Source organism: Calidris pugnax, unplaced genomic scaffold, assembly GCF_001431845.1.
Source record: "Calidris pugnax isolate Ruff unplaced genomic scaffold, ASM143184v1 scaffold69, whole genome shotgun sequence".
In the NCBI taxonomy this organism is placed as follows: Eukaryota; Metazoa; Chordata; class Aves; order Charadriiformes; family Scolopacidae; genus Calidris; species Calidris pugnax.
Genome location: NW_015090859.1, coordinates 44,841 through 61,529, shown reverse-complemented (window position 1 = coordinate 61,529; position 16,689 = coordinate 44,841). Strand labels below are relative to the sequence as shown.

Here is a 16,689-nt window from a genome sequence, read left to right as displayed (position 1 = left end):
GCATTTAAAAGTGGCCACTAACATCCAGTGAAAGCAAATTAATTATTTAGCTATATTTATAGGATTTACAGGGCAACTGAAGCCAAAGCTAGTTAATTGAAATCCTGATAACGTACTGAAGCCTGCACTAGATCCTATACTGTAAAATGTAAAGTCTTTATTAAATAAAGCCATTAAGGAGGATGATAATCCCTGTGGCCTTAAATATGAATAAGGTGCAATGTAAATAATAAAAGGCAAAAATCCAATTTTCATGCAGTGAACTTTCAAATACTCCGCTGTTTCCATTAAATTACCTTTTATTCAACATATTGTAATGGCACTGAGGGCACATCAGGCTTCCTTGTAATACAATTATTGTTCAGCATAAAAACTGTTTTTTAACTTGAAACAGAAATGTGAAATATTTTATTTGGCTTCTCTCATACGTCAAATGACATGAAAATTGAGAACAAAAGCTACATAGATGCAATAAAAGAGAAAATAAGCAAAGGAAAAATAAACACATGCAAACAAAAAGGAACCAGAATGTGAAGACAAAAGAAAGAAACAGGGTACATAATAGTAGTTTTCCAGTTAATTTTACAGCGATTTAATACTAGGAAATAGAACAGGAAAATAATTTCGGCAACTAAAGTAACTAAACTTGGATATAGGCCAAATGGAGCTGAAGCACACTGTAAAGGAGGTGAAACTCATCAAAGCTCTTTAACCAGAACTAAATCTGGTGTGAAATGTCTGTCATGCTCCTTCCAAACATGAGGATGACGACAGGAGCTTGAGCGCATCAAGTGCCACAACAGCACAGTGCTCGAATCTGGAGGCGTGTGATCGCTCCTTGGCTCTGCCGTGCTGGTAGCAGGTCTCTTTGGACGTGGTTAAACTTCTCATCTACAAAGGCAGCACTGATATTTACTGTTTTCTATAAAGCATTCTGTGGAGTTAAGAAACGTTAACTAACGATACCTCTATTTATTATTTATTAAAGAACAGGAAACTATAACATAAGGTCAAGAATTTACTATTATTGTTCAGAAACAGAATACCCCTATTGGGAAATTTAAACAATACATTAAGGATGAGACTGTATTTGCTATGGATGTCAAACAATTTTTCCACTATAAACCTTTCTGCAAATAAAAATAATTCCTCCAGCAAAGCTGCAATGAAATAAAGAGAAGAGAATGACTTCATATTTATTCAATTCTATATTCAATTTGGAAGCATTATACCCAAAGAAACCCTTCAGCACAAGAACGTAATTTTCCTTATAGCATCTTCACTGCATCAAGATGTTTGAGGAATTATCAGTAGAGATATGAACTACTGTAACCTCCCAAAACACATCAACATTCACTTTACAGTATTTACTTTTCACTGTCTGTACCTGTGTCTGCCACGTCCTGTTTTCTATGCCCATTGTTTGGTTACAGAGTCACAGAATCACAGAAGGGACTGGGTTGGAAGAGTACTTCAAAGACGATCTAGTCCAATTCTCCTGCCATGGGCAGGGGCACCTCCCACTAGACCAGGTTGCTCAAAGCCCCATCCAGCCTGGTCTCAAACACTTCCAGTGATGGGGATCCATAACTTCTCTGGGCAACCTGTTCCAGTGTCTCACTACCTTCATCGTAAAAAATTTCTTTGTTATACCAAATGTAAATCTACCCTTTTTCACGTTAAAACCATTACCCCTTGTCCTATCATTACAGGCCCTGTAAAAAAGTCTCTCTCCATCATTCTTATAAGGCCCCTGTAAGCACTGAAAGGCTGCAACAAGGGTCTCCCAAGAGGCTTCTCTTCTCCAGGCTAAATGACTCCCTCAGCCTTTCTCCATAGGAGAAGTCTTCCAGCCCTCTGACCATTTCTGTAGCCCTCTTCTGGACCTGCTCTAACAGGTTCATATCTCCCTTGTACTATGGATCCCAGAGCTGGATGCAGTACTCCAGGTGGGGTCTCACCAGAGCAGAGGGGCAGAATCACCTCCCTCCTCCTTTTCCATGCTTCTTTTCATGCAGCTCAGGATACGATTGGCTTTCTAGGCTGCAAGTGCACATTACTGGTTCATGTCCAAATTTTTTGTCAACCAACACCCCCAAGTCCTTCTCCTCAGGGCTGCTCTCAATCCCTTCATCCCCCATCATCTACTGATGCTGGGAACTGCCCTGACCCAGGTGCAGGACCCTGCAACCTTGTTGAACTTCATGAGGTTTGCATGGGCCCACTCCTCAAGCCTGTCAAGGTCCCTTTGGATGGCATCCCTTTCCTCAACTGTATCAACAGCACCACTCAGCTTGGTGTCATTTGCAAACTTGTTGAGCGTGCACTCAATATCCCTGTCTGTGTCATTAATAAAGATAATGAACAGCACTGGTCAGTACAGGCCCCTGAGGGACATCACTTTTTACTGATCTCCATTTGGACATTGACCATTAATTTGGTCCATATCTGCTGCAATGCTGCTCATGTGCAAAATGGGTAGGTTGTGTCTGAGCAATGGTGTCTGTGCCACCATCTGCCTGCCACCTCACCTCCTGGGGCCAATGGGTGAGAGTGATGGGGCAGGGGGACAATGTTGAGGGGCCATAAGGGTGATGTCAATAGACCCAGCTGACCTGCTGCTGCCCAAGTGGCTGTAAGCAGCAAGGGACACCCGTGGCATGGGGTGGGGGGACACACAGCAGACAAGGTGGGCCTTGGGGGCTTCTTGAGCTGTCACCTCCCATCAAGCCTGAGTGAAAACACAATGTGTCCCCCAACACCCCAAGGGGGGAACCAGCAAAACCCCTCCACAGCCCAAACGCATGGGGAACACAGCGGTGGGGACAAGGTTTGCATGTGAGACCTTTATGATTGGCAAAATTGTTTCCTTTTGCTTCTTTTGTGAGCAAAGACAGTAAAGACATGAAATAAAAGGGAAAAGACAAATCTATTCACAGCATGCAGAGCAGAAAATAGTAACACCTGGCAGACCTAAAGTGAAGTAATCCAGCAACTCCATCAGTGCAAACCATTATCCTGAATAACATTTGCACCAGGTCATTGAAGCAAAGCCACTCGAACAACGTTCCTCAAGTTTGTCTTCCTAGTAAGAGACTATTTCCTTCCAGCAACACTCTCAAAAACGGCTCTGCTGAGGTGCTACGATATTGCTACTTACTACAGTAGTGATTTCTCACACCTCCCACCAAAACTGAATCACAGTCCTAAGGAGACCTCCAAGCCTCTCACGTGACCCTAGGAACAGCTTGGGCATCACAGCTCTTTCACTCTTAGCTTCCAAATCTGCAGCCCCTTGGAGCTACGGGGACTGAAGGGGAAGAGAAGGAGGAAGTAAAAAAAGAAATCAGTTCATCCTTTCTACTACAGAGAGAGACTTTTGCTCTTTTATCACGTGCCTAGCGGCACTGCCAAGTAGCAGATTACTCACTTTCCTTCATTAATTACAGGAAAAAAGCTACACAAAACAAAACAGTGTTTATTTGAAGTTCATTCAGACAAAGCTACTAAACAGCTAGGATACTGAACCCTACGAAGTTCAGGGTCTCCCCATACTTTCTTGGCTCTGCAGTTACACAACTTCAAAAAGTGAAATATTGCTATAGAGGCATCTTTTAAAGCACTTCATCAACCAAAGAAGCTTCTCAGAAGGAAAAAGAAAACAGCCAAAAAACCCCAAAACAACAACAAAAAACCCCAAGTAGCCTTTACCATCTTGCCTGAGATTCACTCTGCCTCACTGCCAATTACTCAGGTGTATCGGTAATGAGACAACTTCAGGGTGACCACAGTCTTTGCTCTGTGTTTGGCTTCTATTTATTTCACTGGCATTGGAAACGAATCACTGATTTGGGGAGTCAGCATCACTATGCAACACCTTTAAATCATATGTTGACTTGTCAAGGAAGCACATGTTCATTGAAAGCACCAGAGCAGCTGAGGAACCTCAACTCTATCTGGTTTCCCATGTTTTCCCATTTTAAATGTGAGCTCAGAAGCCCACTTTCATCACAACTTTCATAACCAGATGAATTCATTCTCAAGGGACCAAATTAAACAGGGAAGGGCTCCTCTGACAGGACAGTGTCCTAGTGCAGAAACTGCCCAGCAGTGATCTGGTGAGAACCAGTATGATCACCGGATCCTCCTCCCGTGCTCGTGGGCAGGAGACAGCTGCCACTGACGCTGTTTTCTAAGCAAGTGGTGGCCTTACATGAAGAGTGGTGAAGGCAAGGTGAGTTGAAGGAGTTTTAATTTGATGACACATATGCCACGGCACAAGCCCACTGAATCCATTTCAAGCTGCAGCAACAAGGAAGACGCTCATCAGCAACAGTCAGCCATGCCCCTGCTGTGGCAGTGGTTCCCGAGTGCAGAGAGGGGGGTACACAGACTCAGACACAGAGAGTTCAACATGCTCTCCAAATCTGATTAGTCTTATTATTGACTTCACTCATGAACTCCGACCTACAATGCTGTCAGGGCAAATTCTCCATAAACACTCCCCTCATATTTTTAAGATTAAGCTCGCACGAACCCTACTCCCACAGGAAACCAAACATCCAAAATGATCCTCTCTCATCTTCTGCAGGGCCCCGTGCTGCCTTTCAGTATGACTAAACCTAGTACAGTCATCCCATCGTTGGCTACGGCCGAGCACACCCCTCTCCCAGGCTCCCCCACCACTAGCAGTGCTGGTCACTCCTGAAGCATTTCAGCACCCAGGTGGAAGGAGCTCATCTTCTCGGTCCTTCTCTGGAAGGACCTCATCTTCCTGGTCCCTCTCTGCAACCAGTGACAACTCCCAGCCTGAAAGCCAGGCTCTGCAGAACAGGCTAGAAAGGATTCCAATGCGTTAATTGGGGAGGTTAACAATTTGACCACCACCTGTGCCTCTGCTTCTGACACTGAGAAGTGCCCTGGCCCACTGGAGAGGGAGGATGCACGTGGAGAGGGATGGGGGGACGAGAGGACCAGGCTGCTCCTGCCCACTCCTGCCTGCTCAATGTCTTCGACTCACGGCAGAGTGTTACAGGAAGGGGGGATGGCACAGATCCTTTCCTGGATCTTCTGTTATCGCTACTAAGACAGCAGTGTGCTTCTGGAGTTCCTATTTTTAGTAACTTTTTTTGAAGTGGGCGAAACATCTGGGAGAGGAGATGCATTAAGGAGCATCTTAAACTCCCCCGCGTCCCCCAGAGGGCCGTGGGGACTCGATGCACCAAATCCATTTCCCACTCCCATGCAGGGGCAGGCAGGGTTCATCTTCTCAGCTCTACACACTGCAGAAGGCAGCAAATTCGATGCTATCCTTTGTATTTAAAAAAAACCCAAACAAACAGAATGTGCACATCCAGTTCTCACCAACAGAGATTTTCGGTGTTTCTGTATGAAACGAACACTAGAAGCAGAGAAACTGGAAAGCAAAAGCCCTGTGGTTCTCTACACCTCTGCATCTCTTGCAGCACGCTGCTGGCAAGACAAAGGGAGGAAGACGCCGACCTTCCCCTTAGCTACTCGCTTCCTTGTTTTCGAGGACTGGGATGAGTGGGAGATGGCCATTCAGCCCTGGCTGTTCAGTTCTTGTTTGTTAATAAGCACAAAACGACCTCTCCCTGGCTGAACAATGTTATTACAGACACTGAACCCTACACAGCGCTTTCTTTAAAGTGTGCTAAATTCTTTTTAACGGTGATGACTGCAGCGATAGCCCTACCATGGAAACAGATACTCAGATAAAAGTGAGACTGACCGCATATAAAAGGAAGTCCTGTGTTTATCAAAAGAACAAATAAAACTCAAGCTAGGAAAAAATAAAGTTTCTTTTCTGCAATATAGACCCAAAGTACCACACTTTCCTTTTAGAAAATAATGTACTGATTTTTCATTATTAAAAAGGTATGATAGGTTCAGATTTTACATTGCTATGTCACTGTGAAATATAAATAAGCAGATGTTTTCCACTGTGATCTAACACCATGATTACCTACACAGCAGAAGAGAAGAAGCAGAAAAAAAAAAAATCATCTCTTGGTTGTCATCTATTATTTTACTGTATTTTATGACGTGTATGTATGACTGTATTCTCCGAGGGCTCTTTTATGATTTGTTTTAGAAAGGAAGTATACGAAAGAACGAGGCTCTTCACACGAAAAGTCTTGGCTGAAACACAAGATGCTCTGGACTGAACACGAAGCCGTCCACGCCTGCCTCTGCGGCGGCGCTGCACCCTCCCCGTGAGCAGCAGCAGCAGCCCCAGCACTGAGGGATCCTGCCCACTCCACACGCCGCAGCTCACGCTTCTGCCAGGAAAGCCTGTGCTATTTCTGTCTCTTATCTCGTGACATTTTAGCACAAAATCGCAAGGAGGCTCGGCAGGAAAGAGCAGAAAAGCCCATCACGACGATGGGCCTCAGCATCTTCAAGGGACAGGCACCTGGCAGCAGGCTGGTACCCATTGCTCTGCAGCTCTTCCAGCCGGCTCCTCCTCCCCGTGCTGGACCTCCCTCCTCCCTCACGTGACAAGCGCATATCTGTATTTTTGGGGTGCAAGAAGAGGCTGCCTACATCCAGTGTGCAGTTGCAGCCCAGAAGGCCAATCGCATCCTGGGCTGCATCAAAAGATGCGTTGCCAGCAGGTCCAGAGAGGTGATTCTTCCCCTTTCCTCCGCTCTGGTGAGACCTCACCTGGAGTATTGTGTGCAGGTCTGGAGCCCTCAATATAAGAAGGACATGGACCTGATGGAGCGGGTCCAGAGGAGGGCCACAAGGATGATCAGGGGGGTGGAGCACCTCTGCTCTGAGGACAGGCTGAGGGAGCTGGGGTTGTTCAGCCTGGAGAAGAGGAGGCTCCGGGGAGACCTAATAGCAGCCTTCCAGTACCTGAAGGGAGCCTACAGGAAGGCTGGGGAGAGCCTGTTTACAAAGGCCTGAGGTGACAGGACGAGGGGAAATGGCTTCAAGCTGGAGGGGAACAGATTTAGACTGGAGATTAGGAGAGGGTTCTTCACTGTGAGGGTGGTGGAGCACTGGAACAGGTTGCCCAGGGAGGTGGTTGAGGCCCCATCCCTGGAGATATTCAAGGAGAGGCTCGACGAGGCCCTGGGCAACCTGGTCTAGTTGGGGGTGTCCCTGCTGACTGCGGGGAGGTCGGACTAGATGACCTTTGGAGGTCCCTTCCGGCCTGGGCAATTCTGTGATTCTATGATTCTATGATACATCCACACCTATCACCCCTCCAGCAGGCATGCTCCATCCTGGAGGGTGACAGCAGCCACACGTCCAGAGATGCAGCAGGACCAGCCAGTGCTCCGTGACACAACACACACCTGTGCCCAGCACATGGTGACAATGCTGTGTGATTTACTGAGAAGAATCCTCGGAACAGGCTTTTCTGTCAAAAAACTATACATTCAGGGAGAGAGATATATATTACGCTTAGACACACATACATATATTTGTATATGTGTGTCTTATTTACAGATAAATAAATGTTAAGTGAAGTCACTCAAAACGCAATCAATCAAAACAAAATCTTCCTTCTACTTTCTACTACTTTACTGCGTTAAAACAATAAAAAACTCATAAATTATTACTATTATTGGAAATGAAAACGTATTGATTTGCTTACAGGGATGACAGTATAGCAAACCTGATGCAAGCTGCAACAAAAGCATTTCAAAACAGGTACAAAGGCAGCCAATAAAAAGGCAACCTGTTAAAAGCTGTTTCAAAATGAATTTAGAAATTAAAAAGTGAATTAATAAAATCTTGCCTTTTTACAGTAAGCCACAGAGGAGTTTTTGATTGGAATTAGCCTGAAATTAATCTGCAAACAAGCATCTTCAATAATATTTACTGAAACGATCATTTAGTAAACTAAATATGGCAGTGCCTGTATTTCGCTGAGTTCCTGGCTGTGACTCAGAAGGCAGTCAGGGGCAGCACACCAAACACAGCAGTACTCTTTTTCTTTTTGGTTAGGACCATAATTTCTTTACCCATAGTCCCTTCAAGCAGCACAGTCAACATTTTAGATCTCTCTTTCCCTCTACCCATCTAGCACCTAAACCCATTTTAATGATACATCAACCGCAGCAATTAATGAACCTTTGTCCAGAAGGGGAAAGACTTTAACAGCTTAATGAGACAGTAATACATATTAAAATCAATATTATTCAGATGATGTGTCTATTCTAGTCCTCCCTCTGAAAATAACTGAGACTGTAGGAGAGAAATGATCATTAGCATTTTGATAACGATCTCGCCAGCCTTCTGTTAAAATATTTTCTCTTTAAACTAAAACTGGGATTTGTTATCTCACGCAAGCAGACCATTCTAAAATTAGAACCGGCCAATTCATACTGGTTTGGATCAGATCTTTAAAAAACTTGGAAAAAAAATAACTTGTCTGAATAATCAGACTCTCACGCCTGTTGCTGCAACAGCAGAAAGACACTCTAAGCATCGACTGAGAAGCAACCTCTTCCCATAAACACCATTTTTGTGCACAGAAAGGCACTCCTTAACCATATACAGCATTCGTTTCACTTCTCCCATAAATCATATCCCAGCTGACAGCCAACAGAGGGACAAACTCCTCGCTACCACAAATCCTTAAGGTCTCTTCAAAACCAAACGTGGCCGAACGCCTCGGAGCAGGGAAGGGCTTTGCACCTTTGTCCCCTCACCTCGGAGAGGAGGCAAAAAATTCCTCAGCATCCCCCAGTCAAGCTATGTTATGCCATCACCATGGCGAAAGAAAAACGGTCCCATCTCTCTCCTTTTTCAATTAGCGCATCCCTCAGCCTTCCCCTCCTCTGGCACCCAGCACAGCAAGCCAGACTGCTGAGCCTTCCCAGTTTCCAAAACGGGACAAGATGGGAGACCTGCCACAGAAAGAGCCCCACGGCGTCCACCCATAAGGACGTGTGTCCCTCCAAAACCCCTGCCCTCGGGGCAACCACAGGCAAACAGACCGGTCGCACCAAAAATCCCAAACCGCCCCGACGGGACGGGGAGCCAAACCTCGGCAGGGGCCAACCTGAAAGTGCCAGAAACCAGTTACCAGACAAACCCGACCCTGGTTTTTGCTATTTAACCCCTCGGTAGCTGGCCTGCAGATGCGGAGGAGGCAGCCTGGTGCCAGACACCAGCTCTTCCCAGTGACCCCAGCAGAGGAGGGGGTGCAGCCCCACCAGCTCCTTTGGGCAGGTACCAGGCTGCTGGTTGCCCCAGCTCACAGGTGACCCCAGCTAAGAGCCACCAGCACACAGCAAGTTCTGTGGAGCCGATGGAAGCTGTGCTTAAAAGACTGGGCAGAAAGCGCTCATAATTCCAGATGTTTTACATTTTTCTCTCTACTTCTGAAAACAAAATGTCTTTTTAATACCAAAAAGTAATATTCCCTCCTTCTGTCCTTCCCCTGAACTGAGAAGCATCCCGTTTACATGTATCGTTAAATTAATGTTTGTTCTTTTTAACCGAATAAAAACGGTCAAATTACATGCAAAAACAATTAGATTAAATTATTGGGCACATGCTGCGGGGTTTTTTTTTTAAAGCTATTCAAACAATTTTAAGGGTTTTTCAGCAAGGCTCTAGCAACATAAGCAAAACTTCCCGCAAAGAGGAGGTAACGAGTTTAACATTACTGCTGAGGAAGACGGTAACGGAGCCAAGCGAGTGAAACCAGCACATCAGCAACCCCCCCGCCACCCCGAACTGTCAGGAAAAGGCATGGCTCAAACTGTCAGAGGAATCCAAACTGGCAGAAGAAAGAGAATCTGGGGCTGGTAAATGGGGAGAACCTGCTCCCAGGCCCATCTGCATGATGCATGAGGAAGAATTTTTTTTTTATTTTATTTTTTTTTCACTCTACTTTTTTGGGGTTTGGTGGTTTGTGCTTTTCTTTTAACTTCTTTCTCTATTGCATAATGGTCAGGCCAGTAACTTTCCAGCCAAAGCACCAGCCTGCTCCATGCAAGAGGCTTCTGGAATCGGGAGCAGTTTGGTTTGGTGCAAGACTAGGGATAAATAGGTAGACTTTCAGCTGGCACTGGGTTTCCCCATTACTCCCTCTCCAGCTGCAGAAGCACAGCTGCTGTGGGAGCTGGGGCAAGGCCAAGGTCACGTAGCTTTCTCAAATCCCGCAGTTTATCTTCGTCCAGGCTCTCATGTCCTATTAGAACTAATCTCGGGTTCTTCCCACGACAGCTTACCCCAGATTGGGAAAACCTGTTGTAAAATATCAGATTTTAACATGACCGCATTGAAAATGTTTGCAAAAATTCAGCTTGACATGTGATGAGTGAGCACTGGAAAGCTGAAACCCTGTGCATCCTGAACAGTTTTGGTCCATGGAAGCCAAGTCTCTGAAAACTGAATCAATCCAGTTCAGTACAGGTCAGCAATTACAATCTTGCAATGCTTTAAGACATTAATCAGGGTGAAATATTAGTTATAACTGACCTGATGAAGGTAAAGGAAAGGCTTCTAAGAAAGAGGGATCCACGACTTCAAAAGAAAGTGTCATCCCCATCCCATAGTTGCGGATATTACAGGTGGGTAACTGAAGTGCAAGAGGGAATTACGTTTTTCATCTGAAATTTAAGCTGTGCTTCTTGGCAGACACAGTGAAATTAGAGGGGACATTCCCAGCGCAATGGTGCAAAACTCAAGAAGTATCCAGACAGAATTTTGAAACTGTAAGGGGACTACTAACCTAAAAACATGAGGCAGCAAACCAAAATAACTCTAGACAAGAAGACGTAGACCTTCCCAGAGCCTGAAATCCTCCACGGCCTAAACAAAATAGCGTGGCAGCGTTTGATGTCACGGCTTTATTGACCGCACGGACCCAGCTTTGTCTAGGAAGCCCAGGCATCGCCTCCCCCTGTCCACAGCCAGCGCCTCCAGCCACTCCGACCCGCTGGGCACCCGGCCAGCAGGCACCAGCGGGGCTCTGCCCGAGCACGGGCTGATAAAGATGAGGAACAGGGGATACAGAGTACTCTTACAGCCCGTACACGGCGCTCACGGCCACATCCCTGCGCCCACGTCCCCCGCAAACCAAGCGCAGCGTCTCTGCCAAACCCCACTCAGCAGCAGAAAGGAACCACTGCAGCTTCAGTCTACACAACTTTTTAATCCCCCCACAAATCCCAGCCTCTCTAGGAATAACTCTGCATCCATAGGGCAGATTCCCCCTGAAGATGGTGAAGCACGTGAGGGTGGGCGAGCGCTACCGGGGCAGGTTTGCAGCTGGGACATGTGAAGCTCAGAAGGTCCACGCAGCTCACCAGAGGTCAATGACTGGGTTCTGCACAGAGCCACGCTCTTCTCTTCCTTCTCAGCCTTTAAACTACAGCAGTTGCCATCTCCCCAAACAGCAAACAGCAGAGATTTAGGGGAGGTGGGCAGAAATTGCCAGAATTAAAACGTGCACAGGATCCTAGGGCTGAGTGGAGCATCTCTCTTGGAGATGGCATACACTAAGCGTTACCGGTGTTCATCATGAATCATTCAGAGCGATGACGTGCAGGGATTAAACTTAGCATTCACACTTGACAGCAAGAGGAGTCCCTCAGAGGCATGCCACACCGACACAAAGTTAATAGGGAGGGTCAGGGGGTACTGGCACAAAGTCCTCTCCATGGCCCCACAACTCTTCTAGGTGTGACTGAGCCACTGCTGGCCATCCCAACCCAGAAGGAAAAGTCCACTGTCAGCACTGGCACCCTATGGTCACATCAGGCCCATCATGTATGTTTCTAGCTTGCAAGTAAAACTTAACAGCATTACCCAAAGATGGGTAAAAATACTCGATTTCTAGAAAATATAAAGGACATGAAGATGACACTTGCAAATGACGGGTTTTCTGAAAAGTGTAAAGAGTGAATGATGAATTTTTCTGACTCAGCCCCTCAGCAATCCCTCCTCCTGTGCTCACTCACTTCTGTGAGGACAACTTTAACTGGTGGGACTTGAAATACTTCTGCCTATATTTTTCACAATACCCTTTAGTATGATTGCTAATGTCCTGCATTGAAACACATTTTTCAGCCATCTGCCAGCCAAAAAAAAAAAAAAAAAATCCTCAAGATCAGAGAGTTTGACACGTGGAATATCAGTCCTATTTGGATGGCTTTACGACAAAGTTCAGGTACTGGCCAGCCAAACCACAGCATCAGAAGCAAATAAATCAGAGAGAAAGAACAAAAGTGAGGTAAGTCCATGGGCCTATGCACGCTGTGTGCTGCTGGCAAGAATGACACTCCTGTCTGTGCAAATCCCATTAGAAAGCCAAGTTGAAGAGCCTTCTCTGCCCAAGACAAAGCGTGTCCCTTACACGGCCCGCGGCTGCCCGTAACGGATATAAATGGATATAAACGCCGGGCTCCATCCGCTTCCTCTTGCGTAACCCAGGGTGGGATCTTCACCTGAGACAATGCATCCGAGGAGGAAACGCAGCAGTGGGGAAAAAAAAAAACAAAACAACGACAACACAAGGTCTGCTCCACGTTCAATCTGGCGTAGGATGAGGCAGCGCTCTCATAACAAAGAATGACTCAAGGCCTCTTTTGGAGAATTCCTACGAACGCAGCAACTGAAAAGCCCAGGGAGCAAATCAGCACTGCTCGCCCTGCTTCCGAAACTCCTGTCAAGCCAAGGGTGGCCACCTTTCCCCCTGGGATGGCTAATGGCAGCCTTCCACCTGAAATAGCTCCACGAAGCTGATGTGGGGGGAAAAGCACCTGGAGCAGGGCAGGGGAGTGCAGCCCATCCGTCACTCCATCCCACCACCAGACACATCATTGTCTTTATGTGCACATCTTACTCTTTACTATTGCCTGCATCCCTGCCTGGTAACGCACCACGGCCCTTGTCCCTCACCTCGGCCCTGTTCTCTCTTCTGGGAAAACCGAGAGACACGCTTTGTTTTCATAGGTTGTTTCTTTTTCATGCAAATGTTGTTCTCAGTTTGCATTGCGAGCCAGCAAAGCAATAAACCCCGCACCTGGAGCGGGAGATGCCTGGTTTGGGAGGAAATCATAATAAAGACTCACATGCATTTAGCCGGCTATTTGTTCTTGACAACTCCTGAAAAAATTCTAAGTGATAAACTGCAATAATTGTTTAAAAAAAAAAACCCACCACCCAAAACCCAAACCCCACGCTCAGTAAAGAAGGCAGATTTACCATAATGCCTCAACAATGTAAGGGAGCCATTTACTTTGACAGAACCTGAATTCCCCAAGCAGTTCCACAGTGGTAATGGAAACAGAGGAGCCAATAAATTATAACCTTGTGTGTAATGCGCCTACCATTATAAACCACTCTTAGCCTCCTGCTTTATCCCCTGGGGGGGCCACTCTAACAGATGCTGGGTTTCCTTTCCTCACTCTTCCAGTGTGTTCCTTCAGCAGCCGGACCCTTTTATAATGTCTAATACCATGCTCTGCATTTACATAGCATCTTTAATGCCAACATCCCCACATATTCTATACCACTTAGAAGCAAGCTATGAGGATTTTTTACAGGCTGAAGTAGAGGCATTGGGAGACAAACTGGCTTACCAAAGGTCACACAACCGCTACGTATCGACAGAATCCCAAATATTTTCCAAGCATGTATCCGTAGGTGAACACCACTCGCGGGTGTCTCATGCTGAAGATGCACACCATCTATCTTAAAGCACCTACAGTATTTTGGAAGCGTTTCAGGCTGGGGTTTCAGCACTCTGGGGAGACCAAGCCTGCCAGAAACTGTGGGGAGAGATGGACCAAAGACCGGATAAAGACATACAAAGTCCCCAGAGTTTTGCCAAAGTGCTAAAGAGCACTGGTTGATTTTAGAAAACACCTTTGCCTGTGCAAAGATGACTTCCCCCAAGTATGAGGTGTGGAAGCAAAACACAGGTGTAACTGCAAGACGGAAGCTGGCCCTGCTCTCTCTTCTAAGGTTAATTAAAACTCTCAGAGAAACAGATCCCTGGCGTGATTCTAACATATCGGTCCAAGGATCTGAGCAAGACTGAAGTCTGATAAAAGTGACCTTGGCTCTCTGCCATTACATCTCGCAATTAGCATTTCCCTTCCTAACCAAAAAAAAAACCCCATAACGGTGTGTCTCATTTTATATACTGCATTACCTAAAATGAAAGGTATTAATTAGTAAAACAGTGTAATTTGCATTTAAGCCCCAGGCAGCAAATCTACAGCAATTTCTGAAATTAAAAAAAAATATGTATATACCATAAAGAATCACTTCAGTTCTCTCCAAGGGAGTTAAGCTGTCAAAGACTGAAAGGGATGCAGTTCTGCTCTTCAGTATCAACCTCAAAAAGCCTAATTCTAGGCGGGTTTGTACCATCTATTGTTTAGTACAGAGAGAGGTGCTGTACTCGTGTCTCCAGGATAGCTCAGCAATCAGCTGTATCAGCAGCTCCAAGGAGGATTATTCTCCCCTGCTGCTTTTTTTAAAAGCAGATTAGTTCAGATTTTCTTTCACTGTAATGAATCTTGTAAGGATCAAGCACATTGTATTGATTTCCAGGAAAAAAAAATTGTGTGGTCAGTCAAAAGGCCAAGCAAACAGTTCCACAGACCCACTCTGCCCCAACAGACCCACTGCCCCAGAATCACCCATTACCCCCAGCAAAGGGGAAAAAAATGCAGTTGTTAACCATAAAAGCCAAAATATGATTCTCAGGTCATGTGTAACTTTGCTTTTCATCAAATTCAGATGGATAACAACCCACACAGAAACAGACAACAGAACTGAAGATGCTTATGAAGTCCTATTCAATCCAAGTCAGAAATCGACAGGACGTGATGCGGTTTTATTTACTATATGGTATCTGCAATAATGGGTAGGAAAGTACTTCTTAAAAATGTACCAGTTTAGGGTAAAATAAGGAAAACTCAACTTCTCTAAAAATTTGCATTGATACAAAATTACTCTCAAGTAACTTTCCCCCTCAAGCATTTCCTTACATCCACATCCCCCTGTAACATCCCAGCTTGACTAGGATTTAAAGACACAAAACCCAGAGACTTTCTTCTTGCTGGATGGCCACAAAAGCTGTGTCAGGGTGTGAGAGCCTGCCTCCCCAACACGAACCCTGCAGGTGCCACAAGCCTCCCTCACCTCCTGTGAGACACTACTCTCCAGACACCAAACCAGACCCTGAGGATACCGTATTTTAAACTACCTAACGAAGGCAAACTTCTCTTCTTGTAACGCTGAAACTCAAGATGACATGAGTTGTCTGCTGTGACAAAGCTGCAATCCTAAGTTTAGTTGAAAAACAAATAAGCAAAAAAACCCCAGAGGACAGAATCCCATTGCCGTTTTTCTTCTTTAAGTCTAACAAATCTGTATGAAATACCTGAAGATCACTGTGGTCTACAGCTCAGCACTAAAGGATCTACCCTTTCAGAAATATTGCCAAGCATATTTCACTTCAGACTCCAAAATTGAATTTTATGGAACAATGTATGGCATTTGCCATCATTTCCTGCAGGCAAAACTTCAAAACGCCTGTACAGGTCTATTCATTTTTCTCAGAACAAAAAATAGGAAATGAATTAATTGAAACATTTACGATAGCGATACAACTTCACAAGGAATCTCTGCATTGACCTTTCCAAATCAAAAGCCTGTCCACTAAACTACAGCTCAAGCAGATTTCATGAAAGATCAAAGACAATTAAATACATCCACTACATAAAACGACATTAGAAATAAGATGAAGTTCACAGTCGTCAGAGCATCTCCATTCCCAAGTCTCCTAAAGAGGTCCTATAGTAAATTTCATCATATCGGATTTCACAATAATACAGAACACTGGGAGGGAATTGATCGTGTCCCCTCCGAGTCAATGAAACCCTCGCCATTGATTTTAAAGGGAGCGAGATCAGGCACTCGCTTGCAGTTTTAAAATAAATAAATGCATATGTTGCAGTCCTCTCCTTCAATAAATCACACACCTTATACATAAAAATGGAATGACATTCCCTTGGGAGGGGAAACTTCACCTTCCAACCCCCCTCCATTCCGGCTGTCAGAGGGACCCTGCGCGGCCGTAACCCCACCGGCAGCGCCCCGGGGGCGGAGGGGACAACTCGGGGGGGGGTGCGATGAAAGCAAGCACCGGGTACCGGCACGGCCGGCTGCTTCTGGCCACGCACCCCCGCGGGCAGCACCGGAGCGGGAGTCAACTTCTGCCCGCACCTGACGGGCACCTGGCAGAGAATAACACAAAGTGCTTTCCAGGCACTTTGTCACGATTTCGTAACTCCGGGAGCCGCGGCCGGCTCTGGGGGGGCGAGGGGGTGCGGGGACCGTCGGCGCGGCAGCGGCCGGACAGCCGGGGGGTCCCGGGGCCGCTCCCTCCCGCCCTCCGGAGTATTTTGGGGACATCCCCGGCCGAGCATCCCCTCGCTCCCACCTTTACATCGCGGGGTGAGGGGGTGTGTTTGTAGGGAGGGAACCCCCAACCGCCGGCCGCAGGGAGAGACCCCCATCCTCCGCCGCCCCGCGGGACGTCCTGCCGGCAACCCGGGCCCTCCCGGCCGCCCTCCCCCGCGTCCCCGGGAACCCACCTTTCCCAGCAGGGCGCTGCGGCTGGCGGCCGCCAGTTCCCGCAGGCTGGCGGCGGCCGAGGCGGCGGCGGCGGCGACGGCG

At 46.5% G+C, this 16,689-nt stretch overlaps 1 protein-coding gene across 1 annotated transcript in view; it reads right to left on the bottom strand.

Annotated features, from left to right (window-relative positions):
* Positions 1-16,688, bottom strand: part of SH3RF3 (SH3 domain containing ring finger 3) — a gene marked incomplete at its 5' end in the record, with an annotated part of 252,232 nt that extends 235,544 nt beyond the window's left edge. Inside the window, one exon of the mRNA XM_014944078.1 lies at positions 16,608-16,688. Within this exon, the coding sequence (XP_014799564.1) occupies positions 16,608-16,688 (81 nt within the window). The remainder of the gene's footprint in view (positions 1-16,607) is intronic.
* Position 16,689: the final 1 nt, after the last annotated feature.